This window comes from Simochromis diagramma, unplaced genomic scaffold, assembly GCF_900408965.1.
Source record: "Simochromis diagramma unplaced genomic scaffold, fSimDia1.1 OVJJ01000692.1, whole genome shotgun sequence".
NCBI lineage: Eukaryota > Metazoa > Chordata > Actinopteri > Cichliformes > Cichlidae > Simochromis > Simochromis diagramma.
This window is the reverse complement of record NW_024387485.1, coordinates 1127382-1145796: the sequence shown is the minus strand read 5'-3', so window position 1 is coordinate 1145796 and position 18415 is coordinate 1127382. Positions and strand designations below refer to the sequence as shown.

At 40.8% G+C, this 18415-nt stretch overlaps 1 protein-coding gene across 4 annotated transcripts in view; it reads right to left on the bottom strand.

Moving 5' to 3' along the window:
* The window catches only part of shank2b (SH3 and multiple ankyrin repeat domains 2b), a 305670-nt gene that overhangs the window by 132574 nt on the left and 154681 nt on the right, over window positions 1-18415 (bottom strand). For all 4 annotated transcript variants that reach the window (XM_040016691.1, XM_040016692.1, XM_040016693.1 and 1 more), the window contains exon 10: window positions 4288-4354. In XM_040016691.1, coding sequence (XP_039872625.1) covers window positions 4288-4354 — 67 coding nt within the window. The remainder of the gene's footprint in view (window positions 1-4287; window positions 4355-18415) is intronic.

Here is an 18415-nt window from a genome sequence, read left to right as displayed (position 1 = left end):
GTGTGACTTTGACCATTTCAGGGTCTTGGGTCTTTGTTTCTATTCACTTGCCCCAGTTGTTAGTCAAGCTTCAACAATGCAGCGAAGTATGGAGAAAAATGACGTAACACAGTGGTAGATTTGTGTAGCTGAACTGTTACATCATCTGCACCGAGTAAGCAAGAAAATCTGTAAAAGCCACAGGGCTGATTGTGAATCTAACACGCACACACACGCACACGCACGCACGCACGCACACACACACACACACACACGCACACACACAGTCTCTGTGATCAACATTAAAATGCACTAAATCTGCATATAGCCAGCAAGCGACTCAACATGATACAAGCTGTGCCAGACAAAAGAGGGAGAGCTGGGCTCTGAGTGGGCTCCAAGTGTGTGTGTGTGTGTGTGTGTGTGTGTGTGTGTGTGTGTGTGTGTGTGTGTGTGTGTGTGTGTGTGTGTGTGTTTTAAGTCAAAGAATGTGGGATTAGAGGTTAAGGGAGTAAAACATGGGAATCAAGGATGTGAGTAAAGGATGGAAGCAAAAGATGGGAAGAGTGGGTGTGGCACCAACCTCTGCAGCAGGCTGAACCCATGGTATCCAATCCAGTTGTCCCATCCCAAAGTCCACAGCTCAAGTGTCCCCCAGGAGTTGAAAACAGATAAATACACACCCGAAATCTGAGGCTGACTGACTGGCCAATCCTAGCTACCACTCATAGATGTAGCTGAGCGCTTAAGGTTGAGTAAGAAATGGTGTGAATGAAGGGGAAGAGGGAGGGCGTGGTGGGGAGGTAGCAGATGTCAACAGTGCTGAGGTTCTTTGTTAGTAATCCCGCTTCGCTGCCGTGTTTCATTTAGACCTTCACCGGGTCGCTGCTGTGCTCAGGCTGCTCACTGATGGGTGGCATCCATGAGAAGAGGTCAACAATTGCAGGATTACATCTTTAGATTAGATTAGATTTCTCTCTCTCTCCATTCATCTGCCTCTCAACCTCATTTTTCCCTGTTCTCTGTTGTATTTTTATTTATTTATTTTTTGGTTTGTTTGTTCATCTTTTCTCATTTTCTCTAAGGCCCGTTAATCCCTGAGCTATCTGCACTCTGCACAAACTACTCTAGAGACCAGAGTCACTATCCAAGTGATGCTTAGTGCTCATTTCAGTTGTTGATTTAACCTCATAGCATTCACCCCGTCACCACAACTGTACAGGGTTTGGGTTTTGCTTTAACCAGAGAAACAGTTTCAGAAACTAAAACAAGCTACATTTTTAAAAAAATTTCAGCTTGGGTGTTCCAAACAGGCAAAAACTCGATCAAAGAAGAGACATTGCAGATTAAGATACGATTAAATATATGTTGAAGCTGTAAATGATTTGTGGTTGTTTGCTTCACTTGAAAAGTGAAAATGTCACTTTATCAGGTGTTAAACTGAAGCAGAGTCTGTTGCTTTCACCAATCTGCCGCTCCAGCGTGGCAACTAAGCAACAAAGGTAATAAATAGATAGAGAGATGGCAAGATGGAAAAAAAAAACATGGAATTTGTTCAAAAAATACTTCTTATCATGTTTGAATGTTCGTGAAAAATTGTTCTCATCTTTCTCACCTCCCTCACACGTGAACGCACGCACACACACCACCACACACCACCACACACACACACACACACACACACACACACACACACACACACACACACACACACACACAGATGGAGAAATAATGCTATGCCTTTTACACTACATATCTCTATGAAGCCATTTTATGTAATTCCACCTTATCAAGCATTCCAGGCTAAGGATCGCTGCTATATTTGGGTTTGCACAAAGTGAAGGCTCACTCAGCTTTAATATTTTATGTGTGAAAGCACATCGACATTCACTTATGTTGGAATAAATCATTTCCAAAATCAATGTGACAGCAGCAGCTTATTGTGCTGTGACAGTGCATGTAAATATGAACAATACATTGTTTTCTGTTATAGTAAACTATTTGTACATGTCAGATCATGCTGGGGTCATCACTGGTCCAGCTTTTGAGTTTGTTATAGACTTTTGGTTTGAGTTAACTTATGTTCTGCTGCTGTTTCGGTTAATCTTGAGGTCCTTTTTTCCTTTGCCTCTCAGTTTTCATTATTTATATTCCTACTTTTTGATTTTATTGTTTTATCATGTGAGTGCCCCTCTTGTGTCCTGTCTGTCCCAGTCTTGTCTCCGTGTTGTCCTTTGTCTCTCTGGTCATGCTCCCGTGTCTGTCTGGTCTCTCTGTGTCCTGTTTTGGTGGCTCTCTACGTTCCCTGTCTTGTCTAGTTAATATGTTTGTAGTCCTGTCCCTGTGCTTATCTCTCTGTGTTGTGTCCCTTTGTCTCCCAGTCTGTCCAGTCTCCATGTTTGTTTATCCCAGTTCCAGTGTGTAAAACGCGTGTTAGTCTGAGAGCTCTGGTTCTGGTTCTTCTTCCCAGTGGTGTGGTTAATTTGTGTTAGTGATGTCAACACAGTAACACACACTCCAGAGCAGTTCGTTTATGGTGTGAATCCGACCTCAACCCTAACCAGTTATAGAGCTGCTTTTCTTCTAAATGTGGCGAGGTGCTCTAGATGTGCAAAGGTCTGCACGAGCTAGCAGCTAGCCATGAAAACAACGTAATTTCTCGGTGCTCTCCAAAAGTCCAGGATACACCACCTGTGTTTACTTTTGTTGCTGTCAACCGAGACACATCTGGCCAGTGAGCGGGCTGAACATTCTCACATGGTTTGTAGTGACACATTGTGTCTCTGCTTCCCTTAGTCGCCCTCCTGCGTCTCCCTCTGTTCTTTGTTGTGTTGTCCCTCATGGTGTGTGTAGTCTCTGTCTGGTTGACCCTGCCCGGCTTTACCTGTTGTGTTTTGTTGCCTTTTTACCAGCAATAAAGCAGTGGTCTTTGGTTTTATAGTCTTTCTGCTGAGTCCTGCATTCCCGGTCCACTCCCTGCCTGTCACTGTCATGTCTTGGACTCTTGCCTCAAAAGGCGTTCAGTGTGAGGATTTTATCCAATACTAATGACTTAATATGCTCACTCCAGTAAATCATGCAATTTCCCCTTTTAAACTCCTGCAAACAAGCAGAGGCTGGTTACAGGGTGGCAGAGGACAGCCAATGTGTTAAGTACCTTCCACCAGGAGAGACTGGACAGTATAGATGTAAAACAAATATGCCAGCAGTTTATCTCAGTTAATGAGAGGCTTCTTCACATAGTGGACATTGAGTTGTTGTGTGGGGCAGCAGTAGTCCATGTCTGTTGCTGTAACAGTAGTTTGTGTTTGAGTCCCAGCTCACTGATTTGATCGGGGCAATAGTGCCTAAAGTTTTGCATAATTTTGCTGAGAGATCTTTTACTTTGTGGTAATCTTAGATGAGTAATTTTATGGACAAAACCCACCAGGTCATTCAGTGTTCCCTTAGTGCTAATGTGTCAGAGATGTTGGTGTAACTGAAGTAATGTTGTTAAGTCCTTAAAGTCATATTCTTTTATTGTCATGACTGTATTTGAAGCTATTTTTATTTTTGAATGATACCTGATTTATATGGAATATGGCTGAAGTGAACTAAAGTCTAAAATACTTAGTCATTTGTTTAATAGTAATTTAACATTATATAAATCACATATAAAACTATGAATTTTAATTTTAAATGGTTTAAAAGCATGTAGAATAGCATATGTAGGCAAGTATATTTCTCATTTTTTTAATCAAGAAGCAAAGACAAAAAGGAAAAAAAGGGTGCTGGGTGCAGCGGTTGAATCATCTGTCCCCACCAATGCCAAAACCAAATCTATGCCCTTGGTAGTGTCTATCTTACAACCTTATGTTGTGATTTGGCGCTGTATAAATAATATTGAATTGAATCTTAGAATAGTAAATATATATTAAATAAAGAAATCTTACAAGCTAAAATAATCACAATCAGAGTAAAATAAACCCATATACCGGGTTTATCAAATGCTAGCACACAGATTATTTAACACCTCTAAACTGACCAGATTTGATCCAGGAAAAGCTTCCCTGGACCAAAGTATTGATCCTTTGTGTTGGCTCAAACAGCCCTGGATTGTCCTGACATAAACGTACACTTTCATCCCTTTGGCAGTCATCTTGTAATCTAGTGGAAGGGATTATTGCAATAAGTCATTTAGGAGGATCTAACCAAATGTGAGGATTTGAAATGTATCCCAAGAGAGATTCGGGAATATGCACTTGGTGGCTGAAGAAAAATAGATGCGGTTGGACTGAGGAGAAGAAAATATGCTTCTTTGTTACTCACCTATATCAGACTCTTTGTGGTTCTTGATGAGCTCAGCAAGCTCAAAGTTTCCAGCAATAATGGCGACCTGGTGAGAGAAACAGCCAAGCACAGACACGAGAGAGAGTGAGTGTGAGACGGAGAAAAAGAAACACAAGAATTTACACGTGGATTTTTTTTTAAACAAAAGTAGCCTTTTGTGAACTGCTCTGAGAAACAAATCATGAAAATGAAGCAACTACATGACGATAAACTACCTGACATTTTGGTCCTTTGTGAAAAAAAGCAATGCAAATTAGCCATATGGTGTGATCTTAGGAGCTTTCTGATTGGTTAATGTTTTCTTTCCTTTCTTTTCCATTTGAAAGACAGATAAATAGTTCATTTATAAATATATATTAATTATTCTTCTTTTTACTCTCTAATAAATTATCAAGTAATAAATTACTTTATTAATGACTAAACATAAGAATGCTTTCTTTCACTCCTGGCCTTCCATGCAACTTGAGGTTCTTACAGAATAATTCACAAGGGAACCACAAATGATTGTCTCTAAAAGCAAGAACACATAACACAAGAAAATTACAAAAGTGCAAGCAGGAAAAAGCGTTAATCACAATAATGAGAGTCTTTTTTTCCATTCAAATTGGTAAGATCAAGCTGGAGAAGCCTGGAATCTACTTACCTATTACACACATACACTGATCAGACATAACATTGTGTCCATTGAAAGGAAATAACACCAATTACCTGTTTATTATGTCACCTGTAAGTAGTTAGGGTACACACGGAGCAAGTGAAGAGCTGTTCCCAAAGTTGATGTGTTAGAAGGAGGAAAACTGGGCAAGTTTGAGTTTGAGATGGCTAGACGACTAGATCAGAAAAGTGCAGATCTATGGAGTGGTCCCAGTCTGCAGTGGATAGCCTCTATAAAAAGTGGTCCAAGGAAGGAACAATGGTGAACCAGTGGCAGGGTCAAGGCTTGCTGATGCATGTGGTGAGCAAAGGCTTCCTGTGTGGTCAGATAAAACAGATGAGCAACTGTGGCTCAAACTGCCTCAAACGATATCAAAGCTCGTTCTGATAGAAAGGTATGAGAAATCACCGTGGATTGGGGCTGCATAGCCGCAGCGCAGTCGGGGTGCCCATGCGACCGCACTCCATTGCTGAAAGCACCAACAATGGGAGCATCACATGTGAGCATCAGGACTGGACCATGGGGCAATGGAAGAAGGTGGCCTACTCTGATGAACCACGTTTTCTTTTACATTTTTTGGCTGGCCAGGTGCATGTGCGTCACTTACCTTGGGAACACCTGGCACCAGGATGCTCTATTGGGAAACCTTGGGTCCTGCCATCTATGTGGACGTTACTTTGACACATACCGTCTGCGTAAGCATTGTTGAAGACCATGTTGATCCTTTCACTGGAAAGGTATTCCCTGATGGCAGGATAATGTGTCCTGCCACAAAGCAAAAATACTTTGGCGATGGTTTGAAGAGTACAGAGTGGGCCATTTATATGGATACACCGTAATAACATGGGAATGGTTGGTGATATTAAAGTCCTGTTTGTGGCACATTAGTATATGTGAGGGGGCAAACTCCTCAAGATGGGTGGTGGCCATTTAGAAGTCGGCCATCTTGGATACAACTTTTGTTTTTTCAATAGGAAGAGGGCCATGTGACACATCAGACTTATTGGTAATGTCACAAGAAAAACAATGGTGTGCTTGGTTTCAACGTAACTTTATTCTTTCATGAGTTATTTACAAGTTTCTCTTTGTTCACAGCCATTGATATGTCGAAGAGGTTAACATGTTAGGAGCGGATCGAAATTGTGTTGATATCTGGTGAACGCAGTAACCGGGTCATTGCAGCAGATTTCAATGCAAGACACCCTACGAGACCACCCATCTCCCATGCTACAGTTAGCAAACTGCTCGCTAAGTTTCGTGAAACTGGTTCAGTGTTGGATTTGCCAAAATGTGGACGCAAGAAAACTGTCACTAATGAAGAAACATCAGTGGCTGTCCTAGCTTCATTCAGCAAGAGCCCACAGCGTAGCACTCGCCGCATGTCACTGGAGAGTGGCATTAGTCGAACATCCCTTCGGCGGATATTAGCTACTCACAAATGGCACCCTTACAAACTCCAGCTGCTGCAGCATCTCAACGAGGACGACCCAGATCGGCGCACAGAATTTGCAGAATGGGCAAAACACTTTTATGTGAATGGTGACGTTAACAAACAAAACCACCGCTATTGGTCTGACACTAACCCACATTGGATGGATCCCTCCAAGACTGTTGGAACAACAAAAGTCATGGTTTGGTGTGGTATATGGGGTACAACGATAGTGGAAACCATCAATGGAAACCTCAAGGCCACTGGATATTTGAAATTGCTACATGATGATGTGTTTCCCTCTTTATGCACTGAAGCTGGCACGTTCCCTGAGTTTTTCCAGCAAGATGGTGCACCACCACATTATGGGTGCCAGGTCCGAGCATTCCTAGATCAACAGTTTCCTGGAAAGTGGATTGGTCGTCGTGGGCCAGTTAAATGGCCCCCAAGGTCTCCCGATCTGACCCCCTTAGACTTTTATCTTTGGGGTCATCTGAAGGCAATTGTCTATGGTGTGAAGATACGAGATGTGCAGCACCTGAAACTACGGATACTGGATGCCTGTGCTGGCATTTCTCCTGCGGTGTTGCTATCAGTGTGTGAAGAGTGGGAGAAGAGGGTTGCATTGACAATCCAACACAATGGGCAGCACATTGAACACATTTTATAAGTGGTCAGAAACTTGTACCAAGCACGCCATTGTTTTTCTTGTGACATTACCAATAAGTGTGATGTGTCACATGGCCCTCTTCCTATTGAAAAAACAAAAGCTGTATCCAAGATGGCCGACTTCTAAATGGCCACCATGGTCACCACCCATCTTGAGGAGTTTGCCCCCTCACATATACTAATGTGCCACAAACAGGACTTTAATATCACCAACCATTCCCATGTTATTACGGTGTATCCATATAAATGGCCCACCCTGTACAACAATGAGTTTGAGATGTTGACTTGACCTCCAAATTCCTCAGATCTCAATTTAATTGAGCATCAGATACCAGAGCACACCTTTAGTGGAGGTCTAGTGGAGTCCATGCCTCCACAAGTCGAGGCCGGTTTGGCAGAAAAAGGGGGACGAACAATATTAGGAAGGGGATCATAATATTATGTCTGATCAGTGTACGTACATATTTCAAGTCAATATTCACTTAATACCTGTCCATAAGTCCCGTTTGTGGTTCTCTTGATGCATTTACTGTTAAAAATGGAAAGCTAAAGCTAAAGCTACAACTGAAATGAGACTTTTTTGAAATTTTATCATGTAAGGCACAAGCACTAGCTCTGTGAGTTGTCATTTGTGGTGATGAGACATCCTGGCCATAACCCTAGCTCTTTTTGGGCGGGAAAAAACCAAAAAGGCTGACACCCAGTGTTAAAATATTGTGATTTTTAATTTTCTGACCATGTGAGAATTAAGTAGTTCTGTCAATCCAAAAACTTGACTGAAGCACTAACTCTAAATCTTCAGCATTCCTACTTAAGGTGGCTCAGAGCTCGGAGGGTTAAAAGAAAAAAATACTGATTGCACCATTACTCATGGAAACGGAAGGTAGAGTTTTGGAGAAGTGACGTGAACCACATATTGTAACATTTTTGTGTATTTATCTTAATTGCTTTAATGTTTAGATAATACCACAAACTGTCAAGCCCACAAATTAATATTGACCTTCATTCTTCAAACTGACAAATATGAAGTGTGATTGAAAGTTCTCAGAATTGATCCATAAAAATCAAACACCTTATCCAACTTACATTTGGCTGATCTTCAAGTCAGTTTCTGGCATCTGCACAGATATCGGTTTCTGTTCACACTGGTCTTCAGTAACTGTTCCTTACAAACTTTCTGACTTGCCCTCTTCAGTGAAAAATAGTCCTTCAGTTTAGTTGCTCTTTAGGTTGTACAATCTCTTTTTCTTCTTCTATTTTTTTGGTTTTACCCCTTTGTCTTCTTAGCTGAGAGCATTTGACTCCTGCATTTTTGTTCTAGATACACTTTCAGTGGCTCTGCGTACATAATGACTCATTATTCAAAATAAAAGCTGACAATTCTTGTTGTGCAAATAACACTTACATACTTTTATTTAGACTGCCATCCTTCAAAAATAAATATTTCATTTGACAATAATTAATGTTCAGGTTCATAGTTGGGGTCCTAACTTACCTACAATACTAGAAAAGCTTTTCATTTCTTTTTAACTCTTATCTTATCAACAAGTAATTAACTGGTGACCCGGTGGATGGCATAACATCATGGTGTCTTGCACTATTTTCTTCTAATGTCTTGCTCTTATTCTTCGTATATTACAGTCACTTCAATCGTTCAAATCAGTGGACTTCATTACACAGAAGTGTGATCTGTATGTGGCCACCAGAGGGCAGTAACGGGATTTCTTGCTGAGCTGGTTAAACAGGTTGTTACACTGTCAGTGACCCAGATCGTGCTGCCTGTTATCGTGCTGTTGCTTACAGTCAGCTCTGCAGGCACAGTGCTTGCTGAGTGTTACAGGTTTACAGTACAGCTGGAGTCAAGATCACGGCAGTAAAAATAGTCAGATTCATTTTCCCGCTGCACATATGCACACACACACACACACGCACACACACACACGCACACACACGGACACACACACACACACACACACACACGCACACACACACACACACGGACACACACACGCACACACACACACGCACACACACGCACACACACGGACACACACACACACACACGCACACACACACTTCATGAGAAGCCTAGAAGCATTATATAAGTGTGCCTCCTCTGATTCTGAGAACAAATATTCAGTAAAGAAGAGAAGAGTGAGCATGTGTATTATCAAAGCATTGCTGGCTTAAGTAGTAAACTGTGCTCCCTTTTTGTTCTTTATATATATATATGAATCAAAAAAGAGCATTTTTGAGACACACTTAGGAATTTCAAAAGGAAATTTTTTACACCACTTTGACTCCTTTTCACATTTCTGTTATCAACCTGCATTCAGATACAAAAGGGAAAAATGCTTGCTTTTAAATAAGATGTGAGTCACTGAATGTAAATTTAGGCTCATATTTTTGGTAACAAATGTGATGTTTCCTGTTAAGGAGATGGGGGAGGGGGTGCTGAATGCTGGCTGGATTGCCCACTCATTCTGAGGATCTCCCAGAGCGCATGCCACAAACTGTGACAAATCTATCAAAGCCTGTTCTTGAGGAGAAACTGTTGGATGGGAAGAGATGAGGCAAAGAAAAGAGATGAAGACGTCATTTCAACTATGACCTAGAATGAGGTAGCCAAACCTAATGTATTTGTAAGATGTTTGAAGCACTGAGACATGTACTGCCCATCAGCAATGTAATAATAGGATAAAATATGTCCCCCCTAAAACCTCTGTCTTATTGTTTTTTCTTTATCAATAAATGATCAGCCGTTTGGAACAGCATATGTGCCTTGTTTCCATTTAGGCTTTTGTAAGGTAATTTCAAGGTCAAAAGATGTTTTAGCATCTAGGTTAAAATGTGAGGTTAGAATCACTTATTGACAGCTTTGAAAGTCTAGAGTGACATTAATGTTTCTGACCTGATTCCCACTGTAATATAGTCATACAGTCCCATCACCTGTATTTACACATTTACACCTCTGCTAATTACTATTTAAATTCTGGTTTGCTAATGGAATCAAGTGGCTCTGGGAATAATTTATTTTCATTTATTCAGCTACACTGAGAGTTAAACATACAATACACACTTCTTTCAGCATCTTCAAATAAGACACTTTACTCAGCATTTTGTTTCCTCCACAAATTTTCCTCCAGAATCTCAAATTAATAGCTTTTAATTGATACTTTGATACTTAATACCTAAGCCCAGCTTATATAATCAGTGGAAAAAGGGCAGCAATCATCCAAAGAGTCCAAAGCTCACCAGAACAGAGTTGCTTTTGACCAGCAATACTAACCAAGCTATTGCTGCACATGGACCAAAAAGCTGCTATAAATGGCCTGAACAAAACTACAAACAAAGGCAGAAAACAACAAAGACTAAACTAACAAAACATAAGCTGGGAAAAGGCTAAAAAACAAGTACAAAGAAACTAACTAAGAAACGAGCTCTGAAAAAACACCCAAATGACGTGGAGGTAAAGGAGTGTCATTAGGAGGGGTTGATCTGTATGAACACAAACGGTCAACTTATTTCTGGAGGTATGGATGCTTGTGCTCCTCAACATTTCCTGCAAAACATATCAAACAAAAATGATAAATTGCTTCAAGCTCACATTCATGTGTGAACACTCAAGTCAGGCACTCTGAGCCAATGAGTCATGGCTCTGGGAGACATGAAGACAAACACTTTTTGCACCTCTTGCATCCTTGCATGTTGTGCAATAAACTGCACTGGGAATCTTCAGACGTGACCTTGTTTTATGTCATCGGTAGTTATAGGAGCTTGTAGTTCTTTGTTCTCTGCTGATACTGGTCAGAGGTAGTCACGATGACTTCTGTGTGTCCAAGATGTAACAGTGGTACCCAGTCACCATCACACTGTTGCATTTCATCTGCTGGTTTCCACTGAGTAGGATAACAAATTCACTTTTCAAAAGCTATTTTTCAAAAACAAAAGCAAAAGATTTTCTTGGATTCTAGAAAATATTTAATGTCTATAACATAGCAACAGCACTGTAACATATAAACAGCTAAATGTGTTATGAATAACGTTGAGATCACACAAACATGATTTCTGAAATGTTGCTAAAGTTGATGTTTTCCCTTTTCCCAACTGCACCTGAGCTTGTGTTTGTTGGCTCAGTGACCTTAGCTCCTTTTTGCTTCCAGCGTGGAAAGTGAAAGTCTCCAAACTAAATGGGCGCTCATTCACTTCACAGGTACAGGTCCAGCATTTTACAACACACCAGCTCAACATTTTGATAAGTTTCCAAATATTCACAATTTACCTTCAGACCCCAAAGCAACATCTGCCTTCCATTATCAAGCTGAACTTGAACAACAACCCCATAATGCATTGCGTTGGTGATGGCATGACCCTGAGCTTTACTGGGGATTTATTTATTTATTTTTTGTTTTTACTGTTGATTTATGCTTTAGTGGGAATTCTATTGAAGCAAAATCTATCTACATCGTAACCTGATGGATCTACGCACCAGTATTCTGAATGTCCTGTTCAGTAATGTCAATTCCTCCTGTGCATTTCTGCCATTTTGCCACAGTTTTTGAATTGATGAGTGACAGAATGGCAATCATCCTCTTCATATAAGGAATGATAATCACGGCATCAATATAAGGACCCACAAATGTCAGTAAACTCCTGGAAGTAGATAGATCATCATCTGTCGCGAAGGATACATCTGGCACAAAGTGGGCCTTTAAAACCCAAACAGGAGATATAGAGGAGGTGTAAACAATGTTTACTTAGCATTGTTTATACTGTAAATGCTATTTATGTTACAGGCTACATTTCGAGTGGCTCTGTACTGTTTATTTTAGACCCTTGGAGAAACCCAGAGTTAAGGAAGCTACATATTTGGAATGGGATTAGCAAAAGCTAGTCTAAAATGGAGCTTACAGAATCCAACAGAAGACAGTTTCAAGTTTAACTGTGATCACAAACCAGGTACCAAACAAGCTACATGGAGTCACAATTTATCTCTCATTATCATTCTACCACCCACTATCACCACCACTACTGCCATCACCACCATCACCACCCCCACATCGATTCTTTTCCTGTTCTCCCATGGTTGTCATGGAGACAAATGGTTGTGTATAACACAGAAGTAACCGGATGGGGGTGGGAAGGATGTGGAGCCACTTAAAGCCGAGTGGAAATCAAGGCAACGGGTCGACCAGACCAAAAGAAAGAGATGGTGAAAGGACACCAGAAAAGGAAAATCAATCAAAACAATCACTGAAACACAAAAGTCCAAACAGGAAGGAGAAAGGATTCGATCTACACTGCCCTTCAATTTTAAACTTAGTCATTCCCCAGCACTGAGTAGTTTGAGGGCCCAAACTTTTCTTTATACGTTTACATTTTGCCTTCATTTTCTTCCCATAGAGTTAGTTTAAATAGACTCAAAGTGAAATGTCAAAAATATGACCTAATAAAGTGAAATTAATTATTGCAGTGTTTTAATTGATCCAAAATGAATTAAAGGTCTCTAAAAATGACAATATTATTCAGGAACTACTTTAACACTTTAACAAATTTTCTTTTTTCTTTCGATAAGTCAGTCTGTCCTATAGGTTAGCCTATTGACCGCAGACTGATCACTGATATCTGGGCCAAGACGTCCACTTTCATTCATCATTCATTGATTACAGATGGAGTAAAAAAGATCAGATCCGCATGGTTTTCAGATGCAATTTGGTGAATGTGACTCCTCGTTTTAGCTGCATGCAATTAAAGCCTGCTAGAATGTGACTGATCAATAGAACGTATAATGCTAAGACAGATGCACTGATGTTTGCATCCAACTCCATCCAGACTAATAGTGACAATATGTTGTTAATGTTAGTCTGCTTGTAGTAAAACGTTATGGGACTTCACATATTTTTACTTTCAACATACTAAAGCCTGGTTTTAAATAGTTTCACCCCTCAGGACGCCTCTCACAGTTTTCCATGGTGGCTTGCTTATAGAAAACCCATCTAGAAAGCTGTTGGCCATATGTAGGCACGCCTGCCCGGGGTTTGCCCTGTCCACACAGCCCCACAGTTCATCCACACCTATCCATCGTGTGCTAACACAGGCATGTTTGCACATTATTTATAATAATTAAAGACCATACAGGGAAGTATGACTATTGTGGAGAAGACGAAACCCCAGAAGATACTTCAGTGTAGTGTCAGAAATATGAGGCTGAGAGAAGGTGATCTATTCGAACCTGAAGTAAGAAGGATTTTTATTGATTTACAGCAAAAGAATTCAGGAAGTGACAGATACCAGGCCATCGTCCATTTCAAGATTAATTTGTTGGATAGGAGCTGACTCTTTTTCCTTTCAGGACAAATGGCTACACAGTGCAGCAGGTTACATGTTATCCAAACCTACCTGGCCCTGTGTGAAAAGTACTTGTCTCCTAAACCTAATAAATGATTGGGCCAGCCTTGGCAGCTAAAACCGCAATCAAGCGTTCAAGAGAACTGGCATTGAGTCTTGTTGTGGAGGAATTTTGGCCCACTCTTCTTGCAGAATTGTTTTAATTCAGCCACATTGCAGGGTTTTCAAACACAAACGGCCTGTTGAAGGAAATGCCAAAGCATTTCAATCTGATTTGAGTCTGGACTTTGATGAGGCCGCTCCAAAAGGCTCATTTGTTTTGTCTTTTTGAGCCATTCAGACATGGACTTGCTGGTGTGTTTACAATCAATGTTCTGCTACATAACACAAGTGATCTTAAGCTTCAGGGCACAAAGTGATGGCCCGACATTCACCTTCAGGATTCAGGAGAGCAGTTTTTCAGGTGACCATTAATTATGGACCCAGAAGCATCAAAGCGGTTTATGATGCTCATAAATGACCTTTACTGAAGCAAGTGAGACCTCCGGATTTTTAGATGTTGGCCTGAGTTCTTTCATCACTCCTGGGAAAGTTCACTATAATATTTGTGGATGATGGCTCTCACTGTTGTTTACTGGATTAGAAAAGCAGCTTCTATTTAAGTGATTTTGTGATTTAACATATGTGACAGTTATGAGGCCTGAAACTGAACTTAGCTTTCCAGAAAGTTTGGTTAATGACAATTAATTCATGATTTAACAAGGGACAATTAGATTTTCATGGACAGGTTTGGATTGCTCTCCTCCCTTAATAAATGAAATAATCATTTAAGACCTGCATTTTGCATTTACAAACAATATCTTTGATGATCTGATACTAATATGGAGAAAAAGACTAAGAAATCATGAAGGAGGCAAATACGTTAAACACAGCACTGTAGTAACCCTGTGTGAATAAGAGCATGGCTAATGAGAGGAGCTGTCTTTCTTTCTTTTCTTTTCTTTTCTTCGAGTGGTGTGGTTATACAATAAGGGGCACATTTGTCCCCACACTGTGGGGCTAGCTCATGAGTCCTCTGTGAGCCTGGGGGAGGCCTGGGTGGGGCCCCAGCACTGTGGCCCACATCTGGGCCCCTCTCTGCTTAGTGTGAGGAGACCAAACTACAGGCTACCTCACTGAGGCCCACTGTGGGCTGTGTGGGTCTGTCTGCCATTCCCCCACATGGGTTGGGTTCCACAGGGACATGCTTCAGGGGTAAATTTAAATGCACTGGGCATCATCTTAGCTGGTTTTGGGCATGAAAACAACTTGTTAAGATTTACTCGACCATCATGGCTTTAATTTAAAATACACCGTTTTACAACCTGTGCCATCTGCAACATGCTTCTTTATTATTTTACTGGCTACACCTACAGTAACAACATTATAGCAGAGTGCCGTGGATGTGTGCAAAATGTTGCTAAAGGGGTAAAATATAAGATTTAGGGGTGTTTAGAAAGTATGACTACAGATGATAAAACCATGTAGTTCAGCAGGATTAGATAAGCTTCACATAAAACAGGGACAATAGCTAGACTGGCTTTATTCAGTGTTGCTGTTAGTTCAGCTAACTAACACATTAAATCCATATTCAAACATAAGGTACACATGAAACAGCTCATGGTGGTTAGAAGGATAGAATGGTTTACTTAGCCTGAGAGCTGCAGGTGATTTCAAGTTTTGATAGATTTACTTTCAATCATCCAGCAGATAAACAGCAACATTAATTTATAGTTACATTTCTGTCTAATCTTCACTCTCGTTAGCACTGTTTTTGATCTACTCTAAGGGTAATATCAGGCTCGTTAGCTGCTTCCACTCTACTCACCCACCCTCAAACCGAGTGTTTTTGGTGTGCTGGGCAGCATACACTGAGTTTATTGAGCTTTTCCACTGAGAACTAATACAAATTACATCACACACACACACACACACACACACACACACACACACACACAATGTTATGATTTTGCTATTAATTCCCACAGAGGAACATACAGCGCTTGGGATGTTATCATCTAATTGCAAGTTTTAGTTAATACTGTTATGAAAACAGATAACTGTTGATATCAGTGACCATCACGTCATGATTATCCATCAAACCGGGCAAATTGCACCCAAAGGAAAGCAAGAAGGTGTTTATGACTCTTGCTAAATGAAAGCATGAATCTTCCCAATGTATTCATTCATCTGGCCGTAAACCAAATTCCAGTAATGCCAGTTTAAAAAGGCAGCACGAACACAAACTTTCAGGAATAAGACGACAACTTTGTTTCACCAAATCATTCAGGACATGTCAACAAATGTGAAAAAGGTTTCGTCACAGTGGCCTCCATCAGAGCATGTGCAATCCCATTATATTCTTAGAGTAAATGGTAGCTATAATTTACAGCAGAGGTCACAAAACCATGTGTGCTTTACAGTCTGTGCTAAGGGACGAAGGGTGCATAAGAGAATGTGTGGGGGCATGGTGAACAGGAAATAGGTGAGGAGGAAGGGCATACAAAATAGACTGAAAATAATAAGGAGTGAAGAGGGGAATTAGATTAAAAGACTGGCCTAGAAAGAACGTGCAAAAGAAAGATAACGAATGTGAAGAAAATGAAAAGATAAAAGAAATGAGGTTTTACAGAGCGCGTGAAAAGGTTACAGCTGGGCACAGGTCAGATTGAAGAGACAGAAATATGGTATGAGGACTCAAGAAGAAGAATGAGAGGAAGAACATGGGATAGAGGACAGCTGACACACACACACACACACACACACACACACACACACACACACACAGAACTGACAAATGATATTATCAAATGGCACGACCACAGAACACCCACACAGTGTTCAAATTAAGAGCACATGCAGCAGCAGCGGAGGCACAACGTAAGCACGCCTCATTCAACTATAGCAATCAGTATTTATTAACACTTGCACTTTCCAGTTGTTAATTTGGCACCTAATGATGATGTTTTCAAGCACATCCCTTTGCTGAATTGACAAACAGGCCTGTCTAGTGAGATGCACGTATAGGTTTGACATCGGCTTGATTCTTCACAACAGGACTTTGCTGTCTACAGTGTTGGGGAGTAACAGAATACATGTGTTACGTATTTAAAATACAAAACATGAGTAACTGTATTCTGTTACAGTTACCGTTTAAAAAGGTGGTATTCAGAATACAGTTACTTTGTTGAAATAAATGGATTACACGGTGGTCTTTTCCTGTTTCATATGTTAGGCTATGCTCGCTCTGTTTTTGGTGATTCCACGCTGGAAACCCAAACAAACACGCAATAAGAGGATCTAATGCCTGTGTCTCAATCTCACGGCCCAAGTCACCTCTACTTGCAGCAGCATAATCAGGTGAAAATTTATTATTCAAAAAATGATTTAATATGAAGGCAATAGGCAGTGTAGTCCGTGCTGCAGGGAGAATGGACTGCCTTACCCGTTATGTGTCTGTGAGCGAGGAGGGAGAGTGGAAAAGTACGAGTCACCGAGCAGAAACGGGAGCTGGAAGCATGTAAATATAATAATAACCACTGCAGCCTGATGAGCCCAGTTGTAAGACTCAACTGTACGCTGTGTTCGTGTTTTCCTCTGAAACAATAAGCTCTGTTGCAGCAGCCTTTCAACGCCTCTCTCTGTCTCTCGCTAGCAAAGTTGACACAGACAACAAAGTAAAGCTAGTTTTCAGCTACGAGCCCGACGTATCAGCCAGAGGTCCCTTTACTACGGTTCGGAGCCGCGGACCTGTTTTATATACACGAGGAATAGTTTCCTATATGAGATCGCTGCAAAAAGTGCAGCCTTACCTAATGTCCACCTACTGTTACTCATTCATATTAAGATCTAAACATCTAGTTGGTGTTGGTATGGAGAGTAACCTTCAGTAATAGTAATAAATCACACAGCAATAGTACATTCATGTTGTAAAAGGCATGACAATATATTAAGTAATCCAAAGTATTCAGAATACGTTACTCTCATTGAGTAACGTAACAGAATACGTTACAAAATACATTTTGGGGCATGTAATCTGTAATCTGTAGTGGAATACATTTTAAAAGTAACCTTCCCAACGCTGTCTGTCTACATCCATATTTTACACAGTCTGTGATAATGACTTTACTGTATTGAAGGCCAAAGTTAGCTTCATAAAAGAGGCAGGAAAGGATGAACTCTGACTCTGAGCCAAACACACACCTGCTAATTAGTGCTAAGTAACAGACTAATTAGATACCAGAATTTTGCTGGACTCTTGGGCTGTCTGTACCCCTTATTACAGCATCCAAATAGTTTATCCAAGAACTAGGCATAAATGCCAGGTTGTAAATATGGCCCTTAATGCTATAAAGGTGGACATTTTCCTACGGACGTCTACGGTGACTAGCAACCTATTCAGGGAGCACCACACCTCTCACTATATAGCATGTGGGATATGCTCCAGCCCCCCGCGACCCTGAACTGGATGAGTAGAAAATGGATGGATGAGTATCGATGTACTTTTGGCTCGTGACCCTTAGAGGAATTGCAATGTGGACACTTCTGGGACAGCGACACCGACACTCCAGAAGCAGCCAGTGGGTCTAAACAGGTGCTCTACCTCCTGAGCTACAGCCAGGACGTGATCAGGACGTTACAGCTGCAGATTTATGCCCATTTAAACACGTGAGACTTTGGGTGCCCAAGTACGTTTTAGAACTCTTATCATATAGTTTTGTGCTTGTAATAAGTTTGACCTGCTTTTTGTTTCCCGAGGTCATGTGCTATAGTTAATGCGATGTTGCTTTATGCCTCTGATGTACTAATATTTCTCCTTCAGTTTCCCAGATGTCTGCTGGCCAGAAAACAAGCATAAACTTGTTTGATTTAGCTCTTGGCTTCATGTGTAGGTGGAGAGTGCAATAATGATAAAGATAGTAAGAGCAAGAGAGTGAATTTTTTCCACTTGACAACAAGTGAGAGTC